This window comes from Aotus nancymaae, unplaced genomic scaffold, assembly GCF_030222135.1.
Source record: "Aotus nancymaae isolate 86718 unplaced genomic scaffold, 86718_ANA_hifiasm-v0.15.2.pri h1tg000014l, whole genome shotgun sequence".
Lineage (NCBI taxonomy): Eukaryota > Metazoa > Chordata > Mammalia > Primates > Aotidae > Aotus > Aotus nancymaae.
In genome coordinates, this window is record NW_026988425.1 from 63,964,868 (window position 1) to 63,982,061 (window position 17,194).

At 45.1% G+C, this 17,194-nt stretch overlaps 1 protein-coding gene across 1 annotated transcript in view; it reads left to right on the forward strand.

Annotated features, from left to right (window-relative positions):
• The first annotated feature begins 1,260 nt into the window (after nt 1-1,260).
• MCCC2 (methylcrotonyl-CoA carboxylase subunit 2) overlaps nt 1,261-17,194 on the forward strand; it is a 66,694-nt gene continuing 50,760 nt past the window's right edge. Inside the window, exons 1-4 of the mRNA XM_064376038.1 lie at nt 1,261-1,482; nt 7,397-7,463; nt 9,871-9,955; nt 13,471-13,572. Coding sequence (XP_064232108.1) covers nt 1,354-1,482; nt 7,397-7,463; nt 9,871-9,955; nt 13,471-13,572 — 383 coding nt within the window. The 5' untranslated portion in view covers nt 1,261-1,353. The remainder of the gene's footprint in view (nt 1,483-7,396; nt 7,464-9,870; nt 9,956-13,470; nt 13,573-17,194) is intronic.

Here is a 17,194-nt window from a genome sequence, read left to right on the forward strand (position 1 = left end):
TCATGCGTGCCTGTAGTCCTAGCTACTCCAGAGGCTGAGGTGGGAGGTCAAGGATTCAGCGAGCTGTGATCGTGCCAAAGCACACCAGTCTGGGGGACAGAGTGAGACCCTGTCTCAAAAAATGAAATAAAGTAAAAAATAAAAATAATTACATAGTGAAAATAATCAGAAGAGTGTTTAAGGTCTCCAGTGAAAGGACAAGAGACTTGTGCTGTACGCAAGCACATGTTAGATGTGATTGACCATGTTGTTGGTGTGTCACCAGTAGAGGGTCGTGACTGCAAGTTGTCCAGGTTTTGACGTTTTGAACAAATAGTTTGACGAAACGCCCCGCAAGGCAAAGAAAGAACGAGGCAATGAAAGAACGAAAGCAGGGATTTACTGAAAATGAAAGAAAGTACACTCCACAGTGTGGGAGCAGACCGAGCAGCAGCTCAAGGGACCGGATACAGAATCTTCTCGGGTCCAAATACCCACTAGAAGTTTCTCATCATGTAAATGAAGTGGTAGTTCACAATCAGTCTGATTGGTTGTAGAAAGCAGCCAACCAGAGGCTGAAGTGAAGTTACAAAGGTCACACTCCTGTGCAAACAGTAAAAAGCAACCAATCGGAGGCAAAGGTGAAGTTACAAAGTTATACTTCTATGCAAACGAAGACTGGGCCCCCAATCAGTCTGACTGGTTGTGGACAGCAACCATTCAGAGGCTGGAATTAAGTTACAAAGTTGCAAAGGAAGACTCCACCGGCAGTCAGTCTGATTTGTTGCAGACAGCCAATTTCCTATCTGCCCGGCAGAAAAGTTGAGGGGTTTGCAAAGGGAGTAGCCTCTGATCCTTTTGTTACTTAGGCATGGAAAGTTAGGGTTTTCCTTTCAGTTTAGTCTATGAAGACAGTGTGAGACAGCCTTAGTTTCCCTGCCTCCAGACCCTTATTCTCCTGCCTCAGGTACAGTCACCATCGTGATATTATCTATCGCTGTGTCAACACAACACCAACCCAAGTCCAACCACAGCTCTTTCAGCACTGCGCCGTTTCCGGGCACCCAGTTGGTCACGTGAAGGTTGCTCAGCCGGGAGCCCAGCTCTCCTGCGCTCCAGACCGGACGCAATCTCGTGGGGCTGAGCCTCTGTTCCTTATTGGTTGGCTCAGGGGGCGTGGCGCGGCCTGACCAATCGCGGGCGGGGCGCTTAGGCATGTGCGGGGGCAGGCCCTCCTGAGAATCCGAGAGGCCTTCGCTAGGGCTGCAAGGATCCGAGCCCAGCCCCAGCGAGGGAAGCGGCAGGGGAAAGCACCGGCTCCGGGCCAGCGCGGGCCTCTCTCTCTCTCTCCTCGCTCGCTCTGTGCCCGCCGCCATGTGGGCCGCCCGGAGGTTAGCCCTGTGGCCTTGTGCCCGCGCCGTTCCCGCCGGGCTGCGCGCCTATCACGGGGACTCGGTGGCCTCGTTGGGTACTCAGCTGGACGCGGGCTCTGCCGTCTACCAGGTAGGCTGAGCGCTCCGGGGGCCTGGCCGCAAGTGGAGGAAGCAAATGGAGGAGGGGCAGGCTTCTACAGCTGCTGCTCTCTTCTCAGGAGCCCCAGTCGATTCTGGGATCCATGTGAAGTTTGAAGAAGAAAAGCCTAACAGATAAAAGAAATTTTAGTTCACTTTTAGAGCTGGCACTGTACTTTGTGTCTTTGAAATCAGTGGTTCTTAAAGCCTGGTTTAGAATTTTCACCTGGGGAGCTCCTTGAATAGCGGCCTGAGCCCGACTCTGGACCTTCTGGGTCTCAGGTAGAGTCATGGTGTCTACATTGTAATGAAGTCCTTAGGGTACTTTTGGCAGCCAGCTTTGGGAACCAATGGCCTAGAACATCCCAACCAGGGGCGCTGTGCTTACCAAATTTTAGTTTAAAAGTTGGTTATGATGGCCGGGTGCGGTGGCTCACACCTGTAATCCCAGCACTTTGGGAGGCTCAGGCGAGTGGATTACTTGAGGTCAGGAGTTTGAGACCAGCCTGGCCAACGGGGTGAAACTCCGTCTCTACTAAAAATACAAATATTAGCCGGGTGTGGTGGTAACTGCCTGTAATCCCAGCTACTCAGGAGGCTGAGGCAGGAGAATCGCTTCAATTCGGGAGGCGGAGGTTGCAGTGAGCTGAGATTGTGCCACTGCACTCCAGCTTGGGTAACGAGGGAAACTCTGTCTCAAAAAAAAAAGTTGGTTATGTTAATAGAAAACATCCCACAGTGTCTTTGAGTGGCTTTTCTTGGAATTAGGAGGCATCATAAGGCCAGAAAACTTAATCTTGTGAAATATCAGAGCTGGAAAATTTCATTCTGTTCCCACGATTTCTAAGCCTATACAGATAACATCTAAATAGTGCAAACAACACAGGACAGAATGTTTAATTCAGAATTATTAAGTGGTTACTGTGGTCTAGGCACTATTTTAGATATTTGGTATAGATGTGTAGGAATGGAACGAATAATTTTGTAGGGAAGATGGACAAGAAAGCAGGTAACTGGTACAGTGTAAGAAGGGGTGTTTAAAGCTTTAGATGGTGGTTATGAAAGCTACAGATAAGGAAGTAATAGGTGAGATGAATCTTGGGTAAGAGCTGGCCAAGTTCAGGGTGCAGGATGGAAAGTAAGACTATACAAACCAGGAGAGTTACAAGAACATAGGTACGGAGTTATGAAAGTGAATATCTGGCCAGGTTTGATGGCTCACGCCTGTAATCACAGCTCCGGAGGCCGAGGCATGTGGATCACCTGAGATTGGGAGTTCAAGACCAGCCTGACCAACATGGATAAACCCCGTCTCTATTAAAAGTACAAAATTGGCCGGGCGCGGTGGCTCACGCCTGTAATCCCAGCACTTTGGGAGGCCGAGGCGGGTGGATCACGAGGTCAAGAGATCGAGACCATCCTGGTCAACATGGTGAAACCCCGTCTCTACTAAAAGTACAAAAAATTAGCCTGGCATGGTGGCGCGCTCCTGTAATCCCAGCTACTCAGGGGGCTGAGGCAGGAGAATTGCCTGAACCCAGGAGGCAGAGGTTGCGGTGAGCCGAGATCGCGCCATTGCACTCCAGCCTGGGTAACAAGAGCGAAACTCCGTCTCAAAAATAAATAAATAAAAGTACAAAATTAGCCGGGCATGGTGGTGCATGCCTGTAATCCCAGCTACTCAGGAGGCTGAGGCAAAAGAATCGTTTGAACCTGGGAGGCAGATGTTGCGGTGAGCCGAGATTGTGCCATTGCACTCCAGCCTGGGCAACAAGAGGGCTTGGAATTCATGGAATAGTGTCTGGTGATGGGATTGATTGATTATGGGGCCAGATAGAGGAGGGTCTTGCATGTAAAAGCCACATTTAGATTCCATTTTGCAGGTTATCCATTAGAATATTTAAGTAGATAAGTGGCATGATCCTATAGATATGGTAGAATCATCAGTGTGGTGGCAATGTGAACGATGGATTGATGTAGGGAAAAGACTAGACCTAGGTGGTAGTGGAGAGTTGAGTCTTGAGATGAAGGAGTCAAATTAGACTTGTATGTGGGAGGGGCGTTATAGATACCTGAGGAACGAAGATTAGAGAGTTAATAACTGAGTGGAAGGGAAAGATGGATGACTTTGGAGTTTCCAACTGGGCAGAATATTTAGGTCGGTGGAACTGTCGTTAATACGAACAAGTCTTTAGGACCAGGAGTGAGGTTTGGCAGATGAGAGATAGGATATTTGGTGATGGGTTTTGTATGAATAACCTTTTGCTAGGTTGTGCTTTGTAACAAACAATCTAAAAATCTCAGTAGCTTACAACAGTAAATATTTGTTTCTTAATCTCACTCATTTGTGCTGGTGGCTTGTGGTTAGCTGCTGTGACTGTTCCAATGCAGGGTGGGTTCAGGTCTGCTCCTTGTGTCTTCCCATTCCTGGACTGAGGCTGAAGGAGCAGCCCTGATTTAATCATGCAGTTCTCATGCCCAAAGGCACAGGAACAAGAGGCTGAACAGAAATTGGATTTAAAGTTCTTGCTGGGCTGGGTGCGGTGGCGCATGCCTGTAGTCCCAGCTACTCAGGAGGCTGAGGTGGGAGGATTGCCTGAGCCCAGGAGTTCTGGGCTGTAGTGTGCTATGCCGATCAGGTGTCTGTACTAAGTTGGGCATTAATATGGTGACCTCTCTGAAGCAGGGGACCACCAGGTTGCCTAAGGAGGGGTAAACTGGCCCAGGTTGGAAATGGAGCAGGTCAAAACTCCTGTGCTGATCAGTAGAGGGATTGCACCTATGAATAGCCACTGCTCTCCAGCCTGGGCAACATAGCGAGACCCCCGTCTCTTAAAAAAAATTAAAAATAAAAACAAAGTAAAAGTTCTTGCTGGGATATGATGAAGTTCATGTGTGCTCATATTAGACAAAGCAAGGCCGTGAGGGTGGGGGAGAATGGGATGAATAATCCAGTTTAGCTTTGTTTCCTGATTACAAATAACAGCACTATAATAAGTAATACTAATGGCAGAAATTTTATAGTGTGCCCACCATTTTTCTAAAGGCTTTATATGGTTTTACCCATGCATTTGTCATAATGATCCTGTGTAGTAGGTACAATTGTTATTTCTGTTTTATAGATGGGAAGACTGTGATATATAGGGTCCAGGTAATTTGTCTGAGATAACACAGAGCCTGATTTTGAAGTCAGGTGGTCTCGCTCATAACTATTTAGTCCAGGGTCTTAACTGTTGCTTTATAATGCTTCTCACTCACCCAACTCTACCTAGGTGGGTTCTACTTTTGAAAAGACTGGGTGGGAACTTGTCAATGGCTCGGCTCCAGTTCATTATGACTGTCAGGCACTACCCTCTCTGGTTGCTCAACTTCACAAGAAAATTACTAGGTTGTAGAAACTGTTGTTTTGTAGGTGATTGAAAAGCAATAACACACAAACCTGGGGCCCTGAGAGATCAGTAAGTAGGGAAACTAAAAGTTGAACTCAGGTCTGTCTGGCTTCCAAGTCTGTCCTTGTGCCACTAAATTACACTGTTTCTTGGTTAGTGAGCCTCATCCTCAGGAGGCTAGGTTGGTTGACAAAGGATTGCCTTCGAGGTGAAGTGTACTGGCTCTTCTGTGATGTAAATCTAATGGGCTGAGCCTGGCACAGACATTGCCTAGTCTGTGGAGGCAAACGTCAGCCTGAGTGGGTCAGTGCTTTTCTTCTTGACCTGCTGGTTGTTTAAGAGCACGTTGTTTACTTTCCATATGTTTGTGAATTTTCCAATCATCCTTCTGCCATTGATTTCTAGTTTCATTACATTGTGATTGAAAGGATACTTTCGGCTGGGCGAGGTGGTTCACACCTATAATACCAGCACTTTGGGAGGCTGAGGCGGGTGGATCACCTGAAGTCAGGAGTTCAAGACCAGCCTGGCCAACATGGTGAAACCTTGTCTCCACTAAAAGTACAAAAATTAGCTGGGTGTGGTGGCAGACCCCTGTAATCCCAGCTACTTGGGAGGGTAAGGCAGGAGAGATGCTTGAACTCCGGAGACGGAGGTTGCAGTGAACTGAGATTGTACTACTGCACTCCAGCCTGAGCTACGGAGCCAGACGCCAGACTCCTTCTTTAAAAAAAAAAAAAAAAAAAGAAAGGATAATTTGTATGATTTTAATCTTTTAAAATTTATTAAGATTTGTTTTGTGGCCTGACATGTAGTCTGTCTTGGAGAATGTTCTTTGTGCACTTAAGAAAAGTTACATACTTTTTTCTGCTGGTGTAGGGTGACGTGCTCTGTGTATATTTGTGTTAGGTCCAACTGGTTCTTTCCTGAACACTGTGCTGCTTCCTTGTTTTTTATTTTCTGGATTTTGCAGAGCCAGAGAATGTAGAGGAAATCATAACCTCCAGAGCTCTTGGAGCTGTTTAGAGAATAGTTAATAATAGAGCCATACTGTAGACTGAATATTCATCTAAGATTGAACAGTTAGGAAGTTGCTTAGGGTTCTGTCAGGTAAAAGGAACTAAATAACTAGAGATGCTAATCACATGGGAAGCAAACTGTGTTAGTGGGCCAGACTCTGAATTTCAAAGGTAATTAGCTATTTAAGTGTTGTTCAAAAGTAATATGCTGACCAAACAAAATTTAGAAATACATAAGGGTGAAAAGTTAGTCCCTCTACCTTTTTTCTACTTCTCACTGTCAATATTTCCTAGTATATTACTTAGAAAATTTCTGAATATATCCCAGTATAGAGTTTTGTTTTTATTATTTATTTGTTTGAAACAGTCCTGCTGTGTCGTACAGGCTGGAGCACAGTGTCATGGTCTTAGTTCACTGCAGCCTCCAACTCCTGGGCCCAAGAGATCCTTCCACCTCAGTCTGCTGGGTCGCTGGGACATACCACCATGCCCAGATAATTTTAAAATTTTTATTATTTTTATTTTATATTTTTTTTGTAGAGATGGAAGTCTTCCTATGTTGCTCAGACTGTCTCAAACTCCTGGGCTTGAGCAATGCCTCTGCCTCCACCTCCCAAAGCTCTGGGATTACAGGTGTGAGCCGCCACACCCAGCCTGTGCTTTTTAAAACATAAAATAGGATCCTTGGCCAGGTGCTGTGGCTCATACCTGTAATCCCAGCACTTTGGGAGGCAGACGTGGGTGAATCGCTTGAGCTCAGGAGTTTGAGACCAGTCTGGCCAAAATGGAGAAACCCTGTCTGTATTAAAAATACAAAAATTAGCTGGGCATGGAGGTGGACACCCGTAGTCCCTGCTACTCAGTAGGCTGAGGCAGGAGAATTGCTTGAACCCGGGAGGCGGAGGTTGCAGTGAGCTGAGATTGCGCCATTGCACTCTAGCCTGGGCAACAGAGCCAGACTCTGTCCCAAAAAATAAAAATACAAAATACAAAAAAATAAAAAGGATCTTTTTTTCCCTCTGGGATGTGTTTTTATGTGTAATTTGTCAGTAAGCAAGCCTTGGTTGGAATCTCAGATAGTGACTGATGGGACAGGAAAAATAAGATGGTATTTTAATCTTCAAAAAGCTTAAAACAGGAAAACAAATAGAGATCAATTTAAATTCAGAAGGTGTTTAAGGAAGAAAGATGTTAAATTGAGTAGGAGTGGCCAGAAGTGGAGTTGAAGATGAGATGAAACGTGAATTAGGCTTGCAGAAGGGTAAGATTTGGAGAGATGGACAAGTGGGGTGGTGAAGAAGAGCTTGAACGAGACAGGCAGGGGTGAGTTTTTCCATAGACTCCAGTGGCCCAGTGTGGCTGCCATGGATAGGGGAGGCCCAGTGTGGCGGTCACACAGAGTTGGCACAGAACGGTGTTTTTTTTTTTGACCTTTATTTTGATAAAAAGGAATTGCTTTCTAATATTTCTCTCCCCCACTCCTCTATTTCTGTTTTAGGAGAACTACGAGCAGATGAAAGCACTAGTAAATCAGCTCCATGAACGAATGCAGCGTATAAAACTAGGTAAACACAGCATTTATTCTTGAGTTTATCCCTTTACTTAAGATGTCCTTTATAGTTATTGGTTTTAGGAAAAACTAGTGGAATTAAGCTCTTGCCTCTTTTTGTTTTTTGAGTTGGAGTCTTGCTATCACCCAGGCTGGAGTGCAGTGGCACAATCTTGGCTCACTGCAACCTCAACTTCCTCGGTTCAAGCGATTCTCCTGCCTCAGCCTCCCAAGTAGCTGAGATTACAGGCACCCGCCACCATGCCTGGCTAATTTTTGTATTATTCTAGTAGAGATAGGGTTTCACCATGTTGGCCACACTGGTCTTGAACTCCTGACGAGAAGTGATCCATCCACCTTGGCCTCTGAAAGTGCTGCAATTAAAGGCATGAGCCACTGTTCCTGGCCAAGCTTTTGACTCTTAAGACTATGCATTTGTTGGTATGCAGGCATTTAATTTTATTTTTCCTACTACTTGGCCAGGTTTTCTCCTCATAGCGCACTGTCACTTTTGGGGTGAAAAGTAAAGATTCAAATTCATAAATTTTATGAATAAATAATTTACTTTTTATTTTTATTAATTTTTTTTTAAGAGAAAATTTTTTTGAGCCCCTGGCTCAAGTGATCTTCCTGTCTTGGTCTCCCAAAGTGCTGGGATTACAGGTGTGAGTCACCACACCTAGCCGGTGATTTCTTAATAGGTGCTTAATATATTTTTCCTCAGTGCTGAATCTCAGATGGAAAGCATTCTTCATATTTGATAGACTGTTTCAGATAACTCTTTTATCAACAAATATGTAATACTTAATATATAATACTTTTAATCTAAAATTGTACATTGAGAGTGGAGTAGTGCAAATACTAGATCTCAGGAGTATGGAAATAGTGAAGAAGACTGGATTTGGCAAGTATGGTCTAGAATTGCTTATTTACTTATTTATTTAGAGACAGGGTCTCCTCACCCTGTTGCTCAGGCTGGACTCGAAGTCATGAGCTCAAGTGATCTTCTTGCCTCAGCCTCCCAAGTAGCTGAGACTATACCTGTGCCCCTGTATCCAGCTATGGAATTCATACTTTTGAAGCCATTTTAGATTAAGGTGTTGTCTCCAGAAAAAGAATCTGAACTTGCTGAGATGAAAACACATTGTTAGGGGTGATAACTCAGTCGTCATGCCCATGTTGAGAGTTTGATTTGGTGAACTCACTGTCCCCCTTAGACATTAAAATGGTGGGTTTTGGGGCTGGGCGTAGTGGCTCACACCTATAATTCCAGCACTTTGGGAGGCCGAGGTGGGTGGATTACATGAGGTCAGATGTTTGAGACCAGCCTGACCAACATGGTGAAACTCCATCTTTACTAAAAATACAAAATTAGCTGGGTGTGGTGGCTCATGTCTGTAATCCCAGCTACTTGGGAGGCTGAGGCAGGAGAATTGTTTGAACCCGGGAGGTGGAGGTTGCAGTAAGCTGAGATCGCGCCATTACACTCCAGCCTGGGCAACAGAGCAAGACTTCATCTCAAAAAAAAAAAAAAAAAGATGGTGGATTTGACTCAGTGAAGGGATGAGTTGTCTTGTGGCATTGGGTGCCTTTTGGGGATGGTGGGTGCAACTCTCCCAGTTGCAAGCTGGAAAAGTTATGGGTCACTAATGTCATCTTTAGGCAAATTTACTGTGCTTATCATGGAATTTCTAAAATCATATTTTTACCTGGGACAAATGAAAATAGGAATTTTCCAGATCTATCATAGCATGTATTTAATAAATATGGTGGCGGTGAGGTGATATTTGCAATATGTGAGCTGCAGAGAAAATACTCTGTAATTTAAGTAATTACTAGTGAATTCAGAACATAGACTCTAGGATATACTCTAGGATCAGGGATGGATAGATTGATTTTTTTTTTTTGAGACAGAATCTCGCACTATCACCTGGGCTGGAGTGCAATGACGCGATCTGGGCTCACTGCAACCTCTGCCTCCCGGTTCAAGCAATTCTCCTGCCTCAGCCTCCCAAGTAGCTGGGATTACAGGTGCCCACCACCACGCGTGGCTAATTTTTTGTATTTTTAGTAGAGAAAGTGTTTTACTATGTTGGCCAGGCTGATCTAGAACTCCTGACCTTGTGATCCACCCACCTCAGCCTCCCAAAGTGCTGGGATTACAGGTGTGAGCTACCGCGCCTGACTTGATTTTTTTTTTAATACCAGTTTTTAAATTTACTTCAGAAAATTGGCAACTTGTAAATTGAGTGAATGATTAGCCTTTTCTCAGAGGACATGTTGAACTTTTAAAAAGTACTATAGTTTGGATTAAGTATTATGTTTTACTGGCATTGAGACCTTTTTATCATGTCAATCTAATCTAATCTAATCTAATCTAATCTAATCTAATCTAATCTAATCTGATGATGTTTTTATCATAGGAGGTGGTGAGAAAGCCCAAGCACTTCACATATCAAGAGGAAAGCTATTGCCTAGAGAAAGAATTGACAATCTCATAGACCCAGGGTGCGTACACAGCCAAGTGCTAACTCAGAGTGTTCTCTGTTCCATGGTACTTCATTAGACAGTCTTGTAAATCAGTTATTTTGAATTCTAGTTCTCACTATAAGATTCAGCAACATGTGTTTATTGAGAGCCTACTATGTGTCAAACACTGTTTCAGGTACTAGTGATATATGAGTGACCAAAACAGACACAGATCTTTGCCGTGCTGGAGTTTACATCATAGCAAGGGGAGACAGAAAACGACAGTAAACATTGTAAATTGTAGCGTGTCAGTAAGTGATAAATGCCATCAGAAAAAGAAAAGGTAGCCAAGCGTAAAAGAGAGGAAGATGTGGGGCAAATTGCAGGGTTTTTTTTTTTGGACACAGAGTCTCACTCTGTCACCCAGGCTGGAGTGCAGTGGTGAGATCTCGGCTCACTGCAACCTCCGTGTCCTGGATTCAAGCAATTCTCTGCCTCAGCCTCCCGAGCAGCTGGAATTACAGGTCCCTGCCACCACACTTGGCTAATTTTTGTATTTTTTAGTAGAGACGGGGTTTCACCATCTTGACCAGACTGGTCTTGAACTCCTGACTTCGTGATTCACCCGCCTTGACCTCCCAAAGTGCTGGGATTAAGAGTATGAGCCACTGCGCCCGACCGCAAGGTGCAGTTTTAAGGGGTGGTGCCAAGGTAGGCCTCATTGAGAAGGTGACGATTGAGCAAAGATTTGAAGGAGGAAAGAAAGAGAACCTTGCAGTTATCTGGCGAAAGAGTATTTCAGGCAGTGGGAACGGCCAGTGCCAAGGCCCTGAGGTGGGAGTGTGCCACATATCCTGGTACGCTCAAGGGGTAGCCAGGAGGCTGGGTGGTTGTGCTGGAGGGAGTGAGGGGAGAAGAGCAGGAGATGGGTCCGATCCCGTAGGGCCTTGTGGGTTATTGAAAAGGTTTTGGTTTTCACCATGGGAGAAATGGGGCGCTATTGTAGGGTTTGGAACAGGAGATGATTATGATCTGACATAGTTTAAAAGAGTTACTCCAGCTGATGTGTTGTGAGTAGACAGGCAGCAGGAGTAGAAGCCCTGTGACCAGTTAGAGGGTGATTGCGGGGATTCGAGGCAGACGTGATGGGGACTTGGCCTAGGGTGGTGGTAGTGGTGGCAATAGGAGTGCGGGGTTCTGGATGTATTGTAAAGACCAAGCCAAGGCTGGGCGCGGAGGCTCACGCCTGTAATCCCAGCACTTTGGGAGGCGGAGGCGGGTGGATCATGAGGTCAAGAGATCGAGACCATCCTGGTCAACATGGTGAAACCCCGTCTCTACTAAAAGTACAAAAAATTAGCTGGGCACGGTGGTGCATGCCTGTAATCCCAGCTACTTAGGAGGCTGAGGCAGGAGAATTGCCTGAACCCAGGAGGCGGAGGTTGCGGTGAGCCGAGATCGCCCCATTGCACTCCAGCCTGGGTAACAAGAGCGAAACTCCGTCTAAAAAAAAAGACCAAGCCAACCCAAAAGGATTTCCTGAAGGATTGGATATGGGATGCAAGGGGGGGAGAGGGGGTAAGTGAAAACTCCCAAAGTCTTTTTTCTTGTGACACGTGCACCCACATCCAACCTGGAGACAAGCACCGTTAACACCTAGTATATTATCCTTCTAGGCCGTTTATATGCATATATATACGAGACACCTGTTTTTTAAAAAACAAAAATGAAATCATACTAATGTGCTGTTTTGTAGCCAATGCTCTTTTTTTCCCTCCTAATGTGTCTTGACCATGTAAGTAAGTGCGAGGCAAATTAATGGTTAAGAGACTGGTCCCTGGGGGCAGATTGCTTATGAAGCTCCGAGCTCTGCTACTTACTATATAACCTTAGACAAGTGACTTGATCTCTGTGTGTTTCAGTTTCCTCATCAGTAAATGAGGATCACAATAGGATCCATCTCAGAAGGTGGTTCTAAGGAGGACATGTGTGAGTGTTTCTTTTTTTTTTTTTAATTTTTTTAAATTTTGAGACAGAGTCTCGCTCTATTGCCCAGGCAGGAGTGCAGTGGTGCAATCTTGGCTCACTGCAACTCCTGCCTCCCAGATTCAGGCGATTCTTCTGCCTCAACTTCCCAAGTAGCTGGGACTACAGGTGTGCACCACCACGCCCAGCTAATTTTTGTATTTTCAGTAGAGACAGCATTTCACCATGTTGGACAGGATGGTTGCAATCTCTTGACCTAATGATCCACCCGCCTTGGCCTCCCAAAGTGCTGGGATTACAGGTGTAAGCCACCATGCCCAGTCATGAGTGAGTGCTTCTAAAGCCCTTAGAAGACAGCCTGGCACATGGAAAGGATTTATTTATTTATTTATTGAGATGGAGCCTTGCTCTGTTGTCCAGGCTGGAGTGCAGTGGTGTGATCTCAGCTCACTGCCACCTCTGCCTCCCGAATTTAGGTGATTCTCCTACTCCAGCCTCCTGAGTAGCTGGAATTTACAGGCACGTGCCACCATGCCTGGCTAATTTTTTTTTGTATTTTTAGTAGAGACAGGGTTTCACCACGTTATCCAGGCTGATCTCAAACTCCTGACCTCAGATGATCCTCCTGTCTCGGCTTTCCAAAGTGCTGGGATTACAGGTGTGAGCCACCTGCACCTGGCCATTTATTTGTTTTTTTGAGACAGCATCTCATTCCATTGCCCAGGCTGGAGTGTAGTAGCACAGTCACAGCTCACTACAGCCTTAATCTCCTGGGCTCAAGTGATTCTTCCACCTCAGCCTCCCAAGTAGCTGGGACCACAGGTGTGTGCCACCATGCCCAGCTATGTTAAAAAAAATTTTTTTTTTTGTAAAGACAGGGTTTTGCTATGTTGCTCAGGCTGGTCTCGAACTCCTGGGCTCAAGCAATCCACCCACATGAGCCCCACACAGTGCTGGGATTACGGGCATGAGCCACCCCACCTAGCACCAAAAGTTTTAAATGACAGGGTCTCAGCTGGCCATGATGGCCCATGCCTATAATCCCAGCACTTTGGGAGGCCAAGGTGGGCGGATCACCGGAATTCAGGAGTTTGAGACCAGTCTGGCCAACATGGTGAAACCCGTCTCTACTAAAAATACAAAAAAATTAGCCCATCATAGTGGTGCGTGCCTGTAACTCCAGCTACTCGGGAGGCTGAGGCAGGAGAATTGCTTGAATCCAGGAGGTGGAGGTTGCAGTGAGCTGAGATCACACCACTGCACTCCAGTCTGGATGACAGAGTGAGACTCCATCTCAAAAAAAAAAAAAAAGAGAGAGAGACAGGGTCTTGCTATGTTGTCCAGGCTGGCCTCCAACTCCTGGGCTCAAACAATCCTGTTGCCTCAGCCTCCTGAATAGTTGGGATTACAAACTTGAGCCAGCACACCCATCTTAGATTTTTAAAATAGATTTTATATACAACATGCATATTTGAAACATTGTCTCGTTAAGGAAAAATCTTTTCCATATGTTTAAATGTGTATTTTTTAATGACATTAATTCAAACGACATCCTTTCTTCCCTTCAGGTCTCCATTTCTGGAATTATCCCAGTTTGCAGGTTACCAGTTATATGACAATGAGGAGGTACCAGGGGGTGGCATTATTACAGGCATTGGAAGAGTATCAGGGTGAGTATTCTACCTGTGTTTCATAATGTGGGTTAGGAAGAAGACTTTGATGAGGCACAGGCATCCAGCACTCACTTTGCATATTAGCATTCAATTTATATGCTATTTATATTATGGAGGACTGGCTGGGCGCTGTGGCTCAGGCCTGTAATCCCAGCACTTTGGGAGGCCGAGGCAGGTGGATAACCTGAGGTCAAGAGTTTGAGATCAGGCTGGCCAACATGGTGAAACCTCATCTCTACTAAAAATACAAAAATAAGCTGGCATGGTGGCACATGCCTGTAATCCCAGCTACTTGGGGAGGCTGAGACAGGAGAATCATTTGAACTCGGGAGGCAGAGGTTGCAGTGAGCCAAGATCATGCCAGGGCACTCCAGTATGGACAACAGAGCAAGACTCTGTTTCAAAATAAAAAAAAAAAAGATTTCTTTCCATGGAGACAAGGGCTAGGAAGGAGACCAGTCTTTATCTTTTCACTAGAAATGCTCTAGTATTGGATATTATGGCTGAAAAAAGTTCAGTCATTTAATAGGTATAAAGTAGCACCTAATTATAAATTCTTTCTTTTTTCCTTTTTTGTTGTTTTAGAGATGGTGTCTTGCTCTGTTGCTTAGGCTAATCTCAAACTTCTGGGCTCTAATGATCTTGAATATAGGCTAGCACATCATTATAATTTTTTTTTGAGTTGGGGTCTTACTCTGTTGCCCAGGCTGAAGTACAGTGGCATGATCATAGCTTACCGTAGCCTTGAACTCCTGGCCTCAAGTGATCCTTCTGCCTTGGCCTCCCCCAAAGTGCTGGGATTACAAACGTGAGCCACTGCCCTGGCCTTCATTATAGTTCAAAGTGACCTTTGCATAAAAAGTATTGTTGAACAGTTTATATCATCACCACTCTGACAAATGACAGATGAGCTGAGTTTTGCTCAAATTAAGTGAAAAAGAGAATATATTGATTCTCTTATCTGGTAAGTCTGGGCATGGCTGGATCTGGGAGCTCAAAGGATCTTAGGTATTAATAGGTTCCAGGCTGTTTTCTGCTCCTGGCCCTGACTTGCTGTGTGTCAGCTTTGTTCCTAGGCAGCCTCTCTCAATCCACAGGCAGTGATGGTCATAGGCAGTTCCTGGTTTATGTTCTATAAGTTTAGCAGCTGCAGTGGAAGGCAAGATTCTAAGTGCTTAGGCTTAGAGCCTGTCCCATTGCTGAGCCTCAGTGGGAACTCTGAGTAGAAAGGCCTGGTCCCTGTGCCTCCCTTTACAGTGGGCACTGGGGTCAGTCCTACTTGATCCACCTGGATTAAAGATAAGAGGTAGTTTCTGAAAGAAAGTTTAGTTTTGTTGCAGTGGATGAAAATCAGCTCATCAACACTGGTCATTAGAGAAATGCAAATCAAAACCATATCAAGGCCAGGCGCGGTGGCTCATGCTTGTAATCCCAGCACTTTGGGAGGCCTAGGCAGGTGGATCACGAGGTCAAGAGATCGAGACCATCCTGGCCAACATGGTGAAACCCTGTCTCTACGAAAAATACAAAAATTAGCTGGGCGTGGTGGCGTGCGCCTGTAGTCCCAGCTACTCGGGAGGCTGAGGCAGGAGAATTGCTTGAACTCGGGAGGCAGAGGTTGCAGTGAGCCGAGAGATCGCACCATTGCACTCCAGCCTGGTGCCTGGTGACGGAGCCAGACTCTGTCTCAAAAAAAAAAAAAGTGCCATATCAAGATAACATCTCACGCCAGTTAGAATGATGATCATTAAAAAGTCAGGAAACAACAGATGCTGGAGAGGATGTGGAGAAATAGAAACCTTTTTGCACTGTTGGTGGAGTGTAAATTAGTTCAACCATTGTGGAAGACGGTGTGGCAATTCCTCAAGGATCTAGAACCAGAAATTCCATTTGACCCAGCAATCCCATTACTGGGTATACACCCAAAGGATTATAAATAATTCTACTATAAAGACACATGCACATGTATGTTTATTGCAGCACTGTTCACAATAGCAAAGACTTGGAAGCAATACAAAGACTTGGAACCAACCCAATGCCCATCAAGGATAGACTGGATAAAGAAAATGTGACACATAAACACCATGGAATACTATACAGCCACAACAAAGGATGAGTTCATGTCCTTTGCAGGGACATGAATGAAGCTGGAAACCATCATTTTCAGGAAACTAACACAGGAACAGAAAAACCAAACACCGTATGTTCTCACTTATAAGTGGGAATTGAACAGTGAGAACACATGGACACAGGGAGGGAAACATCACACGCAACGGGGCCTGTCAGGGGATGGGGGGCTCGGGGAGGATCGTATTAGGAGAAATACCTAACGTAGATGACGCGTTGATGGGTGCAGCAAACCACCATGGCACGTGTATGCCTATGTACAAACCTGCACGTTCGGTACGTGTATCCCAGAACTTAAAGTATAATTTAAAAAAAAACTTTAGTTTTGTTACCTAAATAATAGATACTGGGTAGGCAAAACCAGTAGATATGCAATCTAGTCTTTTTGTGGGCCAATTTGATTTCTCATACTGTAACAAGTCTGTAACCTTTAGTAGACAAGCAGATATGGCTGTCTCTTGTCCATAGTCACATATCCAGCAAGTGGCAGAGCCAGAATTTCAGCCTAACTTTGACCTCACAGCCTGACCTCTTTCCAGTCCCAGAGCTTCTTAAACTTTCTAGCACAGCACCCCCAGTGGTAGGAAGTGCGAGCGCACTCTGGAGAGTGAGGTTATAGCCCAGCAACCTACGATAAGCCTACATTTCCATTGAAGTCTAGTTTGTTTACTGTTAAATCATTAAAAGTGTGTCTTCTACTCTATAAAATGTCCATTGAAGTACAGAAAAAGGTTTTATATGACCTAGGGAATAAAACTGATGCTCAAAGAAGAGTCCTGTTTGTCTTGTGGTGAGCCCTGCTGGCCACATTTCCTAATATGAGAAACCCAACACTCCCCTGTGCTGGGTGCTCAGATGCTGTTCTGTACTTTATTTTCAGCAGGGATTTAATGAGTCGCTCTTTAGAGTTGTAGGCAGTATAAAGCGAGGTAATACAAACATCACAAACATAAAGAAGATTGAATTTTGTAAAGAGCACACTATTGTCATCTGAGATTTCAAGGGAACCTCTGACCTTAAGGTTTGCTGCCAGTGCTGTGAAGTTTGCCCAGCCAGCCGTGGTTGTCGGCCATCCTGCTCTTCGTGACTCATACCCAAAAACTAGTTTTGGTGAGAAAGGGCATTGTTGATGACTCATTACACCTTTCATGTGTTTTTAGTAGATTATTTTAGAGTTTGCATTCATCATGACTTCAGGAAAGATAAATGTTATTATATTTTAGACTACTTTTAGTTTTGTAGAAAACCATGGGGCTAGGGCCGGGCGCGGTGGCTCACGCCTGTAATCCCAGCACTTTGGGAGACCGAGGCGGGTGGATCACGAGGTCAAGAGATCGAGACCATCCTGGTCAACATGGTGAAACCCTGTCTCTACTAAAAATACAAAAAAAAATTAGCTGGGCACGGTGGTGCGTGCCTGTAATCCCAGCTACTCAGGAGGCTGAGGCAGGAGAATTGCCTGAATCGAGGAGGCGGAGGTTGCAGTGAGCTG